This window comes from Gadus chalcogrammus, chromosome 15 (assembly GCF_026213295.1).
Source record: "Gadus chalcogrammus isolate NIFS_2021 chromosome 15, NIFS_Gcha_1.0, whole genome shotgun sequence".
Taxonomy (NCBI): domain Eukaryota; kingdom Metazoa; phylum Chordata; class Actinopteri; order Gadiformes; family Gadidae; genus Gadus; species Gadus chalcogrammus.
In genome coordinates this window covers 16,018,943-16,035,922 of record NC_079426.1, presented here as the reverse complement: position 1 = coordinate 16,035,922, position 16,980 = coordinate 16,018,943, and the positions used below count along the sequence as shown (strand labels likewise).

The following is a 16,980-nucleotide window of genomic DNA, read 5'->3' as shown; positions in this document are numbered from 1 at the left end:
CTGCATATTGCAGTGGATCTTGACCTTTGACATAAGCTGTATCACTAAATTGTCATCAAGACCTTTTCGCAGACCACCTTATATGCATTTTGTAAGGATTACATAAATACACATACAGTGGTGGAGCCTAGAGTGCAAGCATTTGACTCAATTATTTTTACGGTTAAAAAGGCCATGGTCAGTGGAAAACTGTTGAAAGAAATGCTAATGCTGCAAATGTGTTTATTTTGCAAACACAAATCCATAAGAAACATGAATGGAAGACATTACTATGAAAAACGACTCCCTTATTTTTCTAATATTGTAAAGTATATTTCAAGAATGACATCCTACGTGCTACCTGCAGTACAAAACTGGTTGATGAACACTGGCATATAGAATAGTGACAGTCTCTTTGTGAGTGAGCACCTGCATACATCAATAACTGTTTTGTCAACCCTTTCACCTGAGAGTGATGCACCGTTAAATGCATGTTTGTCAGCACCTTGAGAGTGGCATTGTGCTCCGATGTATTGGGTAGTCTTCAGTGTCAACAAATCCAACTACAGATGTTTTATAAAAGAGCCTCTTGTTAGGATACCCTTTACTCAAACAAAAATTATGTTTTCGCTTGTGTTTCAGCCAATCACTGTAAAGATGGCAGCACCACTATCCTGAGGTTGAGGATTCCTCTTCCGTCTTCCACCACATTCCAACCAACATTACTACATGGGAGCCACGGGCAGGACGGCCCACACGATCCAGCTCTAGTGATTCATATTTGTATTACGGTTGTGCGTGTCACCTCAGTGTCTCAACACAAACTAAGACAAAAAAGAGGGTTGCGAAAACGGTGCCGCAGACAAACATGTTCCTCCAGATGGTCCTCGCTATCAAATTGACACCGGGCTCCTCTCTGGGGACCCTGGGAGATGGCTCCTCCCACTCCAGGATGCCTCGGCCCCTCCCCCCTCCGTGGGGGAGGGGATCGAGGAAGTGTACGTGCCTCCGGGCTGTGCTCACTGTCAGGGGTTTCGTGCAGACGTACCGGACGTCTGCCCTTCTTCCGGTGTGGAGTGTTGTCTGTTGAATTGAGATAACCAGTTTGACACCCCGGTTCATTTTGATGGACGCAATGTTTTCCAACGTTTAATAATCACAACAAAAAGCATTATTTATTTATTTTTCAATGAATTTAATTAGTTGAGAACGTATTGCTACGCATCTATGTGGGTTAAATAACTTCAAATATTAAAATATTAAATACTATATGTTATAAATTCAAACCGTCTTTGATTGACAACCTTTTTTTTTCGCTCTCACAGAACTCCACACACACACAATGGAATTCATACACTAGGGGTACAGAGGTATACTGATTTTAGGCAGTAATGTTTTGTGACAGCCGGGGTCTTCTAGCGTCTTGGCCTCACCGCAGATGTCTGCTCTGGTCTTGGGCCGATGGGGGGCCCTCTGAGGTGGCAAGCAGCAATGGGAATGGTCTCTTTCTCCCAGTCCTCTTCGTCCTCTTCACTTTCATAATCTTCTTCATAAAACCCAGCCGGCACTGACCTGGCTCTCGATGATCGCCTAACCGCAGCTGTTCCTGATGCCTGCCACAAAAACGTGTGGTAATTGTGAGCTATTAGCCTTTGCGCAAATATGCTGCAACATGTTATTCCGTCAGAAGCTTCATTCTCTGTTATTTAGGAATAGCATACCAAAAAATAGACTACTTCTGATTATTTTTCTTCTTATCCATAAACAGTCAGTACATCTGGAACCTAGCAAGTGTAATCAATATAGCAGCTCTGTATATTAAGCTGTTGAATGTTGATACTGCTCGTTTTAGAGTGAGATCAGGCGACACCTTAATGCCAGGCTACTGACAGTTACACAGGATATGTATCTATTATTGCTGATTATGATGTTTGAACCATGAACCAGGCCATTAGCAAGTTGGATTCCTGTCCGTTAGGCTGGACAAAGGTTCCACCATTATTATGTAAATGTCTGTCTAAATTGAGGTGTTGACTCCCCTTCCCCAGCCTTCAGTCTTTTGATAATTGGGTCCTTAAATTACAGTTGTCATACCTCAGGCCTACTTGCTGGTGGTCCTCTTAGATATTGAGAGGGAATGGGTTTGGTCTTCCTTGCCAGCTCCTCCTCCTTCAGCTCCATGGCTTCAGGTTTCGAAGTTCCTCTGGAGGTCCTCCCCTTCTGTTGGGGGAAAAGTTTTTGCATAACATTAGCGGTTTTCTGTCTAAATATAGAAACTTCTTGGTTCAGGGTAAGGGGACGGAATAGGTGAGAAACCAGTGACTCCTCTCTCTCCTTTCCCCTGTTTCATAGAGTATTAGTTGAAGGGAAATGGATAGATCCTCACTTGTTCAGTCCGTGGGCTGTTAGCAACTGTTCCTTGTTTGACCCCACTTGGTTTGGTCTTCGTCACATCCCCTTTCGCACCATCCTCTTCTTCATCCAACGACACAGGTTTGGGTGGTCTTTTTGATGTTCCCACCTTTTTGGAAAGCAGTATTATTCATGTGTCTCATATGGTCACATTATATATATGTTTTCAGTTTACAACTTCTGTCCATGCTCTGTACCCCCTTAACAGACAATATTTAAGGGCTGTACGGTTTTCTGTGATAGTACATACTAAGTATAACTGATTGATACTAAGCCAGTATACTGACTGAGCCCGGCTACAACTGTGGGATAAGTACTTTTGCAGAGATGTTAAAACTGGTGAGCCAAGCTGCTGGTTTTTGATGGCGTGGTCATTTATATGATTTAAACAGATTATGACAGTCTTGCTCCACTTTCTTTTTAATATTTTTTCTTCTCGCTTTTCGATCACTTTTCTCTTGACCCAAGTAATTTTTTTATTGAGTGTTCTGCCCCTACACACAGAAATAGAATTACTCCGAAACTCAATAACATCCAAATTCTTTTCAAGTCAATATCATCAAAAATGCAATAACGGAAGATTGACGATTTGATCAAAGTGTGGGATTGTCCTCCACAAAAGCATATTTACTTTCCCTTGAAAGCCCAGCATTGCTGTATTTTTCTGTTTTAACTTTCAAATGAATGACACGATGTGATTTCGAAAAAACCTTTCAACCTCAACATGTAATTGCTTTATCAGTTTGACCAATTTCTGTGTAACACAGCTTTTGATTATCCCCGACCCTGTTTGACCAAAATAAAAACTCATTTATTTCCACGACTATTGTGACGGAATGACTTGCTGGAAGCGGCCATTCAATGGCCTTTATCATCGGTGACATTTACTCCCCTGTTTGCTAAACCACCTGTAAATGGCCACTTCTGTTTAACAAGGGATCAAACTGGCCAGCACTCCAGTATGGAAATTAAATGACACGGGAGCGAAGAGGAGATAAAATAGAAACGAGCACAATTATAGGACGTGCAGCGATCCCTTTTGCCCCTTGCGCAAAAGTGTTTCTGTGTGATTGGAGTTGTCAGATCGGGGAGTGTTTGGAGGGGCAGCACCAGCAAGGCTCTGGGAGGTCGTGTCACTGGAGGAGGACTGGAGTGATCATAGGCTCACAACCCCACTGCTCTCCAAGCAGGGCCTCTCCCTGTTAGCGCTTACCCAGGGGTCAGTGCTCAGTCCCTTGTCTTTGTGTGTGTGTGTGTGTGTGTGTGTGTGTGTGTGTGTGTGTGTGTGTGTGTGTGTGTGTGTGTGTGTGTGTGTGTGTGTGTGTGTGTGTGTGTGTGTGTGTGTGTGTGTAAAATAGTTTCTTGTTGTGGAGATAACTGACGCAACCTGAATGTTGTGAATCACATGTCATTGGATGTAACTTGTTTGCCTGGTTATATGATGACAAAGACTAATGAATCACCCTTGCTATGAACTAATATCGAGGACAGCCATGTGATCGGTATCTCCATGCAATGCTAGTTTCATCTCACTGCATTGATAAAGACAGCCACGTTTGTCGTTATTGCTTCTGAACCACCCGTTGCCCTGACATTGTTGAGCTTTGTTGACCCAATACTGTTCGTTATGTTACAAGAAAAAGTTGGAAACCTGTTTTTGTCCATAAACAGGTGTGGCAAAAAGTCCTCTGCCTGGTGTTAATCCAGGCAAAAAATAACCTATGGTTCAACGATGGATTTCACATCTAAACACGTTTGAATCAGTAATAAATTATGAAGTAAGGGGGCAGAGCGGGTGCTGAGTCAGACCCCCAGGCCCCTTGTTGTCTTACCTTGCCCCGTGGAAGGGGATCCTCCAGGGTCCCAGCGGCTGGGCGTCCGTGGGGCCTGGAGAAGTCGAGCCTTCCCTGAACGCCGCTGCCCAGCAGGTCCCTGAGCATCTGGTAGTCTGGCCGCTGCTGGTACCCTAGGGAATTGACGTTCAGGAGCAACCTCGCTACCTCGTCTTAAGAAGAGGAAGATAGGAGGAGAAGAATCTCAGAATATTCCTAGTCTGACGTCAGTACTGGCACATGTGTGCCTCACCAAAGTTATCAACCCCAGTGTGATCTACCTGAAGTACTGACAGTCCGGTTACAGCTAGGAAGTGAGGGGCAAAGCGTTGCTGTTTATAGGGGGGGGGGGGGGGACATTGTGTTAGATTGTGTGTGTGTGTATCGCACAGTGAACCTCTATTCATCACATGGGCCGCCACAACACGTATAGCGTGCAGTAATGGCGTGCACAGCTCATACATGCACTGTGGGTTGATGCATGCCCTGGGGCTTATCTGTGGCACGCAGCCCGGGGACCCTGTCACCATGAGGCTTGGAGAATCAGCACTGCGGTGCCAACCATACATCACACAGTGAGCCTTCAACACATGACCTCGCCTGGTTTTATGAAGGAGGTAAGGGGGGGGGGGGGGGGGGATAGGTGCACTGCGGAAAAACTTTGCGAAAAAAAAGAAAAAAGAAGGCTAATATCAACAGGGTGTCTGGAGTGGTGGAACATTTGTTTTGGAATTCCACCCGATCTACCAGAATCAATAAAGGCTGACCGCATGGTGACTTTCGCAGGATTTATTTTCGTCTTTGGAATTTCCTCTGCTCCCTGCGCCTTGACATACTTCATTTAATAAAAAAAAAAAAAAGAATAAACAGGAGTCTTGTCTGTTGGTTCTTTACAATGAGCCCATAGTACAATAAGAAGTGCTCACAGTGCGGTCAGTAGCACAAGCAAGCACTACCGCTATGTCTGTCTTATTTAATAATACTACAATATTTTAGGACAAACTGTATCTGCAAAGTCATTGCTTTGCAGAAGGTACATTATAACCATCTGGCAGACACCTCCAGTCTCTTGAACACTCCAACCCCCGCTCCTCACAAAGACCAGTCCAAGTTCAACAATTGGACGCAGCATAGAGATCTTCACCTACCCGTAGATGATCCACTAGCAGACAGCTGCTGGACCGAGCGAGGCAGATTATTCATCAGTCTGACAGAGGGACGGAAAATTAAGAAACTGTCAAGGAGCATCAAAGGAAAGAGGAGGGGATTAGTGAGGTGGGGGAAAGGAGGCAGATATTTTGACATGGAAAGAATGCGTTCTGGAAAGTGGGGCTGAGTTGAAGCCCAGGAAACCAGTCCTTCGACGGGCTCGAAGAGAGCTCAGAGATTTCACTTTTAACGTTTCACCTGAAATTCTTATCATCCTTGAAAGCAAAGATACATGACTGTACATCGAGTGAAAATTTCAATGTTTTTTGTTAGTTTTCGCCAAACTTGTTTTTGGTTACATTTTCAGCAAAGAAAATATGACTTTTTCCCAATCAGTTGTCTTACTTTGCCTTGGCTTCTTGGACCTGGGCAGGGTTGGACAGCATGCCGTCCCAAGGCAGCGTGCCACACAGCCAGTGGAGCAAACAGAACCCCAGCACCTGGAGGTCCCCACGCCGAGAGGGTGCTTCAGAGAGAGGGTTACATGATATATATATATATACGATATAAAAACTTGCATCTTCCTCAGAAAAAGATGAACCACTGTAAATGCAGTTAATGAAGATGGCAACAAGCCCTTCATTGTAACAATGTAACAGAGTTTTTCTCAGTCGCTTTGGTGCATTTCTCGAATCATCCTCAACATTTGCAAAACAGTAAGTGCATTTCTCAAAACAATTCGTACAAATAGCAAAACACCATGGATTACCTGCAAAAGAAAGTCTCTTGCTCAAAATCCTTAGTTCATCTCTCAAAAGTAAATATGTTTCAATGAACATGTCAGTGCCATCAGAATGACAAGTCCTTGTGTCATTGTCTACGGATAAGACATTCAAATTGTTTAGTCATGTTGTCAATATAACAGTGTGCTCTGGAGGGATGTTCTGATGTAAACTATGGCTAAAGTTTTGAAGACAATTACTGTCAATTGGAAGTTACACCTTAGTGTAGGTGGGAGATTGATTGCAAGAGTCACATTCACGCTTTTACTGTAATTTCTGTATCGCAAAGACAGACCATGTCATTGCGGTACAGAAAGGAAAAGACAGCACTGCATAGCAAAAAGAAAAAAAGAAAAGTAGAAATGTGAACGTAGGACAATCTCCTTAGGGTAAACTGTACATGCAGTCTTCCTACACCTCCTGACGTTCCTGTCGGTTTGGCGACAAATTCTCATCCACATTACACAAACATCTTCATGAGATGCACCTTTGAGCTATTTCAGTAAACTGGTTGATCGTTGGTTGATCTATTGCGTCATACATTTCCCTTCATTAGAGAAATCGATTCACCTGGGAGGAGTTTACCAATTCATGACAGATTTAGAAAAAAATGTCTAATGGAAATGTATAGAAATATGCTTGACATATTATGACAACTATTATGTTCAACCATTTTGCATGTAAAGACTTATAATATGAACTAATACCCAAATGTTGTGGGGGTAAATCAACTCAATAGAGAACCATTACAATACATTTGTTCAACATGACAAGCAATTGATAATGTAGGAAAGAGCAGAGAATTGTACAAAATCATTTGCATCGACGTACCAAAGCATTTGCAACTTGTTCAAAGAAATGAGAAACTGCTTTTTTGATGTGCACAAGTGATACAATGATGTGAAAATTTAACAGGTAGATTTGAGGAATTGAATTCTGATCTGAGAAATGTACCAAAGTGTCTGAGAAAAACTAATTATTAGACGAATATGTTGTATTCCATTTTGTGTACACTTTCGGCAGACACCTCTGTTCACTTTTCCAAGTCTGCACCGCATAATGCGATGACTTTATTGATTCTACATCATGGTTGGTTGGCTTTTGGATAACACTAGCCTCGAATGTCCCTAATAAGCCTCATAAAGTGCCGGAAATATCAGCCCTGAAAAGGAATCAAATAACTAGGAGCAGATGATGTGGGAGGTGCTGTAGACACCTCTCTCATAATCTAGCCAATAGCGGGTCTGGAAGCTTCTGAATATACGCGTGCAGTTCATCAATACCAAGTCTATCCTAAAGGGGGGTCGTGCCCAAAGACTTTTGGGGGAGCTCACTACCGCAAAGGCTGCGACGTGTCCCATGAGAAATCAACTATTGACGAGGCTCGTCAGACGGTGGAAATCTCTTCCCTGAGCAGTGGCCAGAATTGATCCCCCACCGACCGTTCAGCCCCCAGCTGATGAGCTTCTTTAAAGGAGTCGCACATTGGACGCTCATGAGGAATGGATTACATTACGAGGTTGGAGTCCGTACCTACTAGCCTGGGAACCAGTCGTATCTCGCAAGCTCATGTTTCAATTGCTCTGCAGATAAGGTCTGGCTCCCCTCTCCATTCAGAAATAGATCTGCCCGGTATGAGATGGACCGACATCACGTTTATCTAAAATGAGGCGGGATAAATATGCTGACATTGCAAAGGAACACTGTAGAAGCATTTTAAAAAACAACAAAGATGGCTGCCACTGCTGTAGAGCGGTCTGCTGATTCCGCTATCGAGACAGTATTAAATAACCTGGTATATTTGGTATATTTCACTAAAACAAGAACAAACGACTGCACTTTAAGTTTTTGTTGATTATAAAGACGTCTTTGCTTTGTCCCTCATGCGTCACCCATTCGTTTGCAATGATTGGTTGTAGCCCTATCCGATTGCTTCATGAGCGCCCGTTGGTGACCTCTAGGAAATCGGAAATTAAAAGAGATGTTCCAGTTTGCAATTCGTCTGGGGATGCAAGGATATGTACCTACAGTACCACTGATTGAATTGCTAAGTTGTGTATTTTAAGTTTCCGCCGTTGGTAAGAAACCAGTGGGTTCTTCTATGCCTTGTGCAGGTGTTTTTGTTGAAACATTCAAAAATATTGTAACATAGGATTTCAAAGGTGTATAGAAAAACAATCACGGCCCATTGAGAAGGACTAACCTGATGATGAGGAATCTCATAGGATCTCACAGATTAATTCTTGTGTGAAATCAGGCAGTTCTAGGTCAGCACCACTGGGATGGTGAAGGAATGAATGGTTTGATAACATGGCGAGAAGAATACAAGTATTCCAAAACAAAAACTAAGCTGAATGCTATGTTCATACAGCTGCAGTCAGGGTGAAAACTATATCCTCAGTATTGTTTTGAATCAAGACTTTTACATAGTTTTATTAGCATCCCATATAACCTAACAACCTAAGCCCCTCTTCACTGGGGGTCCAACTAGTCGTATGCCATGTAACGAACAACAACAATAAATGCATAAAAGGTGTTCTAGTGTCTCCACTTAAATTCAAACAATAGTTTTTTGATTGCCATCCTAAAACAATGGTTTACAGGACCGGTGCTTGCCAGAGACAAAATGGAGACACTTGATATTGAGTAGTTCACTTATACTCACTCTCCAAATCAACAACTTTGATTATATAGGCTTCCCTGCTCCCTAACAACCCACAACTTGCCCTTGTGGGCTTTGGAGTGTGCATCAGGCATGCATTAAGGCAGCATTACGCTGTGGCGTCCTTATTGTTGCTTATAATTACACTGCGCTCTGTCCCTATTTAGAGTCGACCGAAGGCAAAGGCTGATGAAAAATACGAGCCCTTTTTAAGAAGTGGTGTGACTCCCAGCGCGACACAATAGATTAACAATTAAAAAAAGATCAACGACTACATAACGCTGCCGCTGCCCTCCCGCACGTCCCTGTGCAACAACGCCGTTTTGTGTGTTTGCCGCCATTGTGTTCCAATGCCCTTGTGAGTGAGATGGCATGAGGTGAGTGTCGTGGTGTGTGTGTCTTTTTGTGTATTTGTGACAATAGCTCTCAAAAAGAAACTTGGACATGCATGAATAACCTACAGACACACGAATAGAAATGCAAACACTATCGTATGAATCTTGCACACATGCCACACACAAACACACACACAGGAACGAGGTGAGACGAGGGATGATGTTGCTGGTAATTATCTCCCATTGTTATTCAGACCCCCCCCCAGCCCCTCCCTGCTCCTAAAGCGGGTCTCGCCATCGCATACTTAATCCACTCCTGCTCCACCTCGTCAGAACCAAGGTGGTCAGCCATCCGCCCGGACGCCCACCCGATGCTCGTGTAATTACACCGTTTAGCTCCCGCTCCAGCCGCTCGCCAACTTCCACCCACACCCGCCCAGGGTTTGTGTCGACCGGCTGCACCACGGCAACCCGACAATAGCTTCACGATGACACGTGGCAGCGGGCCAGGGGCGGCCCACGGACCCGGTTGTCACTCCACCCCCCCCCCCCCCCCCCCCCCAACGAGACACGTCGCTCCAGTGCCGCGTTCAAATCAGACCTCTTGGCTTTCAGAGCGGAGAGGATTAAAAGTTAATCATACTCTTAAAAAGGTTAACTTTTGGAGCCTGAGAAGTCATATCGATCGTCGCTCTGAAGATTCTTCTTTCAATTTGGCTGAGTAGAAACAGAATGAGGGATTGATCCGGTCCATTTAGGAGAGCGTCGGGAGATGGAGGGAGAGATAACGGTCCAAAATTAAACTTGTAGGTTGACTACGTGCAGGTTTTCAATATATCGTTTCGTTAAAATTTGTTTTTTGTTTGTGGCTGAGACCTTATTTAAATATATATACATATTGATCTGTGCTCCAACCTATGTGAACAAATCTTGCTTTTTATACATCACTGAAATCCTCATAAAAACTGATAATTTTCTTCTTTAAACTATTATTTCCCTCCATCATCACAACAATCTCCATTGCATAATACCCTGGTTGAGCAGAGGCAGACTGTGTGTGTGTGTGTGTGTGTGTGTGTGTGTGTGTGTGTGTGTGTGTGTGTGTGTGTGTGTGTGTGTGTGTGTGTGTGTGTGTGTGTGTGTGTGTGTGTGTGTGTGTGTGTGTGCGTGCATGCCCTCGTGCTCTATGTAAAGGTTACCAGCATTCCAGGCCTCCCATTTAACCAAACATCACAACCCTTCATTAATGTAGTGGGGGGGAGTGGGGATAAATATTCCACCCAGGTTCTGACACAGGCTAACAAGCTAGTTGTTGAAAGGACAAAGTAGCTGGGAGTTAGCAGAGGCCACGTGGATAGGTGGTGGTGGTGGTTAGGGGGTAAATCGATGGTCAATAAAGAGCGGTAATCGTGTGGGCATTTCCCAGCTAATGTGTTCTCAATATCCGCTGGTGGAAGCGGAGGGCACGGGGTAGACAAGCGGATATACCCACGACTGCGCCCCCGTTTATGGCTCCAACGCCATAATCAAGTTTGCAGATGACACCACTGTGGTGGGCCTGATCAGAGATGAGGATGAAACAGCATATAGGGATGAGGTTCAACATCTAACTACGTGGTGTAAAAACAATAACCTGGAACTCAACACCAAGAAGACCAAGGAGATTATTGTGGACTTCAGGAGAACCAGGAGCAGGGCACACACCCCCCTCCATATCAGCGGTGTTGAGGTGGAGCGTGTGTCTAGCTTCAAGTTCCTTGGGGTCCACATCACAGAAAATCTTTCTTGGTCCCTCAACTCCTCCAGTCTGGTGAAGAAGGCGCATCAGCGCCTTCACTTCCTACGGACCCTCAAGAAAGCAAAGCTTTGCCCTAGGATTCTATCAGACTTCTACCGCTGTACCACTGAGAGCATACTTACAAATTGCCTCTCTGTATGGTACGGCAACTGCAACGCTGCCGATCGCAAGTCACTACAAAGAGTAGTCAACTCTGCCCAGAGGACTATTGGCTGTCCACTCCCCCCCATTCACAACATATACCATGACGGCTGCTTAAACAAAGCCAAATCCATTGTCAAGGATAACACCCACCCAAACCATGGACTTTTCACCCTTCTCCCATCTGGCAAGCGATACAGGAGCCTGCGCTCCCGCACCAGCAGGCACAAGAATAGTTTCTTTCCAGAGGCTGTAACACTGCTGAACAAACCCCCACCCCCCGTATAGCACTGGACTTTTAAATGGTTACCTGCATAGCTGTTGCATCTCACTTTATGCAATGTTCAACCTGTTTACATTTTACTGCCTTGCACTGTATAACTGTCTACACCCATTACTGCACTGAACTGCACTGTCTAGCACTGCACTTTTTAAACGGCTAACTTTTTGGTATTTAAATGCTTCTTTTGCACTTCTGGTTGGATGTCAACTGCATTTCATTAGTTTTGTATCTATACTCTGCTAGTGACAATAAAGTTGAATCAAATCGAATCAAATATGTATTGACAAAACGGGGATTTCAAAAGGAAAGAAAATAATGTATATTACAACATGTAATTAATGAGGAATTGCAAAAACTTTCAAATAACAGCCACATCTATGCATAAAAAGCAATGTGCAGACGAAGTGCAATTTATATCAAACCGAATGGTCAGTAATAGACAGGTAGGTTTGTTTTGGCTATAAATTAGTAAATTAAAAACTTATCGGATGGTGATTCTGATTTGAATCGAATTATAATCATGTGTGATCATATAACTTCTGAATTCAGAGCTGAGATTATTCTGGTACCTTTCCATTGTCTTTTCCCTACCGTCACTGTTATGTGATTGAATATATGGCTGAACATCTCACCAACTCCAAGGTGGGCGTCCAGACTGGTGTACTCCATGGTGCCGTTGTGGCCCTTCTTGGGGTTCTCTTTATACTCCCTGTGTATTCCCCCAGGGCAGTACCTGTAAGCCAGGCCGTAGTCTGCAAGGTAGACCTTCAGGACAGAACACACACACATCATTTTGAAGCTTCATGATGTTCGACCACAACAAAACTCAACTATAACACTAAATGTCCTTTAAGAATCACGGCTAGCAAAATAACCCCAGAAGCAACCACAGAGAGATGTCAGCAGCAGAGGAATCAATGGAAACGTTTTCAAAGACTGTGGACTTTGTTTCACGTTCTACCAAGAAGACGCTGGCTCACCTTCTCCGGGTCTGTGTAACCCAGCATTAGATTGGCAGCTTTGATGTCTGCGTGGACGTATTCATGGTCATGGATATACTCCAGCACATCCAACTATAAAGGGAATACACTCACACACAAAGAAGCACAAAGATACATAATGAATCGAAAGCAACCTTTTCCACAATGACTACAAAGACATACGGCACCAGAGTGGTCGTAGGCCTAACTACACATTCAAAGAGTCAGCCTTGGATGTAACCAAGGGGGCATTGTCTTGAAGATGATCATTTTGCTCTTTGTCTATAGTTGTACAGCACTCGGCAGAGAGCTAGCATAGCCTTAGACTTAAAACTGAAAAAAAAAAACATCCACCTTGCCCTCTCTGTTAGAAATCACCATCAATGGGCATAAAAGAGTTTGATAATAATACACTCCAGGGAACTTTTCCTCTCACCAGCCTCTGACCAATCTGGAGCACGGTGGCCCTCTTCATTTGACCCCTGTTGCACTCTGACACTCTCTGGAGGTCTCCGCCCAGCCGCTCCATGACCATGAAGCGGTACCTGAGGGTTTCAATGCAGAGAAGTCAAAGGAATGAAGAAATCTTCTTCTAAAGAAGGGATGGAAGTAACATCTGTGGTTGTATTATCGTGTTTGAAGATTACGCTTAGGTAGATTTTACAATGGTTAAGATTCCAATCTAAACCATTGACTAATCACTTTTTTTCTTCTTAAGATTGATGCTGATAATAATGGATATTTAAATGTAAAATGATGGAATCTATATAGAATCAACACAAAGGAAGTATTTAACAAGTCACGTTAATTTTGACATGATTAAGAATTACTGAAGAAAAGACCATACCTGAGTCCATTGTGTTCAGCTAGCCCTGATCCCCAGTAGGTTGGTATGCCCAAGAAGCTCAACTTCTTGCTATTTTTCCATTGTTCTACTATAAAAAAACAAGATAACAGGAGCAGGATTTTAAAACACTGATACATTTGTATGTGCTATATTAAAGTGCTACAGACGTCTGTTCCTTTAAATTCACAGGCCTGGAAAAAAAAATTACTTTCATTTCCATACAGCCTTCATACCGTGACCATGAATATATTCAACGGGTATGTGCGTTACTCAAATTGGTTGTTTCAAGTGTAATAAGGTGTTTAAAAGTTTCGCCACCTATGATGGATCTCTCCCGGTTCACCCTGGGGAGGGATATGGTCCAAACGCTAGCACAAGCATATCAATCACTCAGGGACACACACAATGAGAGGTGAGCCTGGCTCACTTCGCGATGGCGGCCGACTTGACTGGCTCTCCACCAGGGTGGCAGGTGGTCATGGGCCCAGCGGAGGTCTGGGCATCATTACTTGCTAGTGGTCTCTCTCTCTCTCTCTCTCTCTCTCTCTCTCTCTCTCTCTCTCTCTCTCTCTCTCTCTCTCTGTGTGTAAAAGCTCAGGCAGGCTCACACAGAGAGAGAAACACAGACAGGAGCGCCAGAGAGAGGGGATAGGACGTAAGCGGTGGGAGGTGTCGGGTGTGTGCTAACCGCCACTGAGGTGCATGTTTGCTTTGGCTTATTAATTACTGTGCAGCGAGCGGCGGCGCTCGTGTGTCCCACCACCACTTCATCAGTCAAATGCGCTGCTGCTCCAGCGAGCTGCCTGCTCGCTCAGCGGGAGGTCCCTACTCACTGATCTCCGCCTTGGCTGCCCTCTGATAGAACTTGAGCTCTGAGAACAGGGGGCCGTTCTCCTGGTACTCCTGTATGGAGAAAAGGCAAGAAGTCGTATTGATCCCGTTGTTGGGTTTGTTTACTCTTGTAATCACCAGCCAAACCTAAAGGGACCACAGATGGTATTTGTCAGACCCACCCCAGCGAAGCATTTGTGTGCGTATGTTACGGGATGTCTATGGTCTTCCAAGTTTTAGACTGTTTTTAGATGTTTTTCGTAACCTGTGCTTTATATTTAAACCGGACAGATTTACTCAAAAGAACAGTAAAGGTTTCTTTCCACAGAAATGTAGAATATATATTCTCGAGACTTAGATATATAATCTCAGCCATTAAATCATGGCACATAGGCTTCCAGCCAAAGCTTGTAACCAATACATCGGGCAACCGCAGACATACAATCTTATAGACCAAGCCGGCTATTTCAACATCTGGGACAAAATGAATGCCAAAAGTGGCATTTAATGTGAACACATTTAACGATTTATTCAGGTAGGGAAAAACTGTTAATCTAATCAAGAAGAAAAAACAACCATTACTTTCTTTGAGGGTCCTTTATAAAACTAGATACTAAACACCCCGCTGCCATCTTATCATAAATCCGAAAGCCAGTAATAGACAAGAGATAAGCTGTGTGGACACACTGATCTGTGAACGGTTACCCAACGACATTCTTTCTATATGTATTAATAACTATTGAATGCTATGTCTATATCTACACGAAATAACGTATGCATAAATATCGTATTATGCATACAAATTTAATTCAATTGTATATTGTTGGAATGTTCTCCATTGATCACTGCATCATAGACGGAGATTATGCTCTTGCCACTATCGCCTGTCCCTGCCATTCACACATATGAATCCTCAATTTTCAACCCATAATTCACAGAATCGGTCTTGCTTGTTTTCTCACATGAGCTGCTACAGAGTGTCAAACAACAGCTCTCTCAGGACTAAGTGTGTGCAGAGTATGGTGTGCATCAGGGTTTATCTCAGCATTGCCTCTTAATCGCTGAATGTAAGAACATTTCTAAAATAACTAGGCCTATATTCGACCATACTGGCTGGACAACAAGACCCTGGCATTATTGAATGGCACAGTCTCTGATAATAATAATAATAATTCATTATTATTATTGAATTGAATATAACCAATGTTAATCAGGCAAGCCGACTTGATTACTATATTTGAGAGACTAGAAAGATGAGGTTGGTTAAACAACAATATATGAAAAACGTTTTAGATCATGATAAATGTGGGGTTACTACTGAGTCATACACTTTAGAATACACAAAATATCACAAAAAGAAAATATTAAAGTTTGTATTTACTTTAAGTGGCAATCTCAAAGATTTGCATGTAAATAAATGTCTGTAAAACTCACTATTGATAAATGAGGGGAAAAAAAATTACGTACCACTTTTATGACAAAGCCGGTGTCTTCTGCAACAGCTGAGTCCACATCCTGGGAGGCTTAGAGAAACCAGAAATGTAATGATCAGATGAGAAAGACAAGCAAGCTCGGAGTGTATGGCCCAGGTGTTTGCTGAATTGCTAGCTTTTGCACATAATTTATTGATTGTCACCATGGTTTTCCATAAAATATGCCAGAATTGTGAAAAATAATTGAAGCAATGGGTAATTTGTAAACAATGAGGATTAGGGGGGTGGGGGTTATAGGTTATCAGGCAAGACAGATCAATGTGTCACATTCCAGCTACTCAAAGTTGACAAATCAAGGGGTGAAAATGTTATTTATTCTTCTTATTCTGCTGTTTTAGATATCCCCCATTAGCAATAGAAGTTGAGCAGTCGTTATGTACACCATGTTTCAGACGATGAAAAGGGGTTTTGTTTTTCGAGTGGACATTTAACATACAAAGAGGGAAAGCTATTGGGGATCTTCCTTACCTAGATATATGAGCCCGAAGCCGCCCTGACCGATGAGTCTGCCCAGCCTCCAGCGCTTCTTCTCGCTGTCGGCCAGGTTAAAGCCGTCCGGTAGGGGCTTCGGTAGTTTGCTCTTACGCGGCCGCGACATGCCAGCTTCTCCTGAGCAGACTCAAAGCTGTTGGAAGAGAGGAACATACTCATCCTGTACACACTATAATCAAAGAAACATACGAAGGAGGGCTATTTAATGTATTGGCTGTTGTCTACGGTTCCTCATGATTAGAAACTAAACTGAAAAAGAAAGTTATACCGGACAAAGTTGTCAGCCAAAGAGAAGTTCATAACCCGTCGGTGACGATATGTATTAATGTGTTGCTAATGGCAACTCGCTCAACTATATTTATATAACGTGTATATATATATATACATATATTATTTATAACACTTGTTTGAGGGACTGGCACTGCTATTGAATATTGAATTGACTTTCAAATAAGATTTGGACAGTTGGTTTATGACAGATGGCCAATCACAAACGTAATAATTTTACCATAATCTAAATGAGCTGTGGGCTTACTTCAGTTGCTTACTTTCAATGTCAGTTTCGTGTCGCCCGCAAGAAAACAATGTTCGAAGTGTTAAAAACAAAACCAAAACAAATGCCGATTGCTTTTGCTTCCTGTAATTTAGACCCTCCCGCAGCACTGGCTAACCAATGGTGAGCCTGGAATCACTGCAGGGGACCCACCAGCCGATACCGATTGGCTGGTGGTGATGTTTAACAGAAAGCGTCCCCATTGCTCCATTGTTCTATAAACACCGCGAAGCGGTTTATTTGTGTCATTCTGAACGTGGTTTTCAACCAACAGACCGCGGACCGATACCGGGCCGTGCACATAAGAGATTAAGAAATTGGGCAAAAAAAAATTAAACTTCCAAAAGGTTGAAGTGTTCTAAATAATGTTAAGTGTATTTGTATTATGCCTATTTTCAGAGCAGCACAATG

General features: G+C 43.2%; 2 protein-coding genes across 3 annotated transcripts in view; one reads left to right on the top strand and one right to left on the bottom strand.

Annotated features, from left to right (window-relative positions):
• LOC130404612 (E3 ubiquitin-protein ligase FANCL-like) overlaps positions 1–1,310 on the top strand; it is a 10,459-nt gene extending 9,149 nt beyond the window's left edge. The window contains exon 9 of the mRNA XM_056609433.1: positions 622–1,310. Within this exon, the coding sequence (XP_056465408.1) occupies positions 622–657 (36 nt within the window). The 3' untranslated portion in view covers positions 658–1,310. The remainder of the gene's footprint in view (positions 1–621) is intronic.
• Positions 1–16,676, bottom strand: part of LOC130404611 (serine/threonine-protein kinase VRK1-like) — a 17,684-nt gene extending 1,008 nt beyond the window's left edge. Inside the window, exons 1-15 of one of the 2 annotated variants that reach the window (XM_056609431.1) lie at positions 16,565–16,676; positions 15,993–16,149; positions 15,499–15,554; positions 14,034–14,103; positions 13,201–13,288; positions 12,790–12,898; positions 12,354–12,446; positions 12,006–12,138; positions 5,778–5,898; positions 5,372–5,430; positions 4,224–4,396; positions 2,366–2,500; positions 2,074–2,199; positions 1,413–1,592; positions 1–1,062 (exon numbers count right to left, since the gene is read on the bottom strand). The exon at positions 1–1,062 is cut by the window's left edge and continues 1,008 nt beyond it. In XM_056609431.1, the coding sequence (XP_056465406.1) occupies positions 781–1,062; positions 1,413–1,592; positions 2,074–2,199; positions 2,366–2,500; positions 4,224–4,396; positions 5,372–5,430; positions 5,778–5,898; positions 12,006–12,138; positions 12,354–12,446; positions 12,790–12,898; positions 13,201–13,288; positions 14,034–14,103; positions 15,499–15,554; positions 15,993–16,122 (1,755 nt within the window). In that variant the 5' untranslated portion in view covers positions 16,123–16,149; positions 16,565–16,676 and the 3' untranslated portion in view covers positions 1–780. Of the gene's footprint in view, positions 1,063–1,412; positions 1,593–2,073; positions 2,200–2,365; positions 2,501–4,223; positions 4,397–5,371; positions 5,431–5,777; positions 5,899–12,005; positions 12,139–12,353; positions 12,447–12,789; positions 12,899–13,200; positions 13,289–14,033; positions 14,104–15,498; positions 15,555–15,992; positions 16,150–16,551 lie in introns of both variants that reach the window. The other variant, XM_056609432.1, reaches the window with a different exon arrangement.
• Between the last annotated feature and the right edge of the window lie 304 nt (positions 16,677–16,980).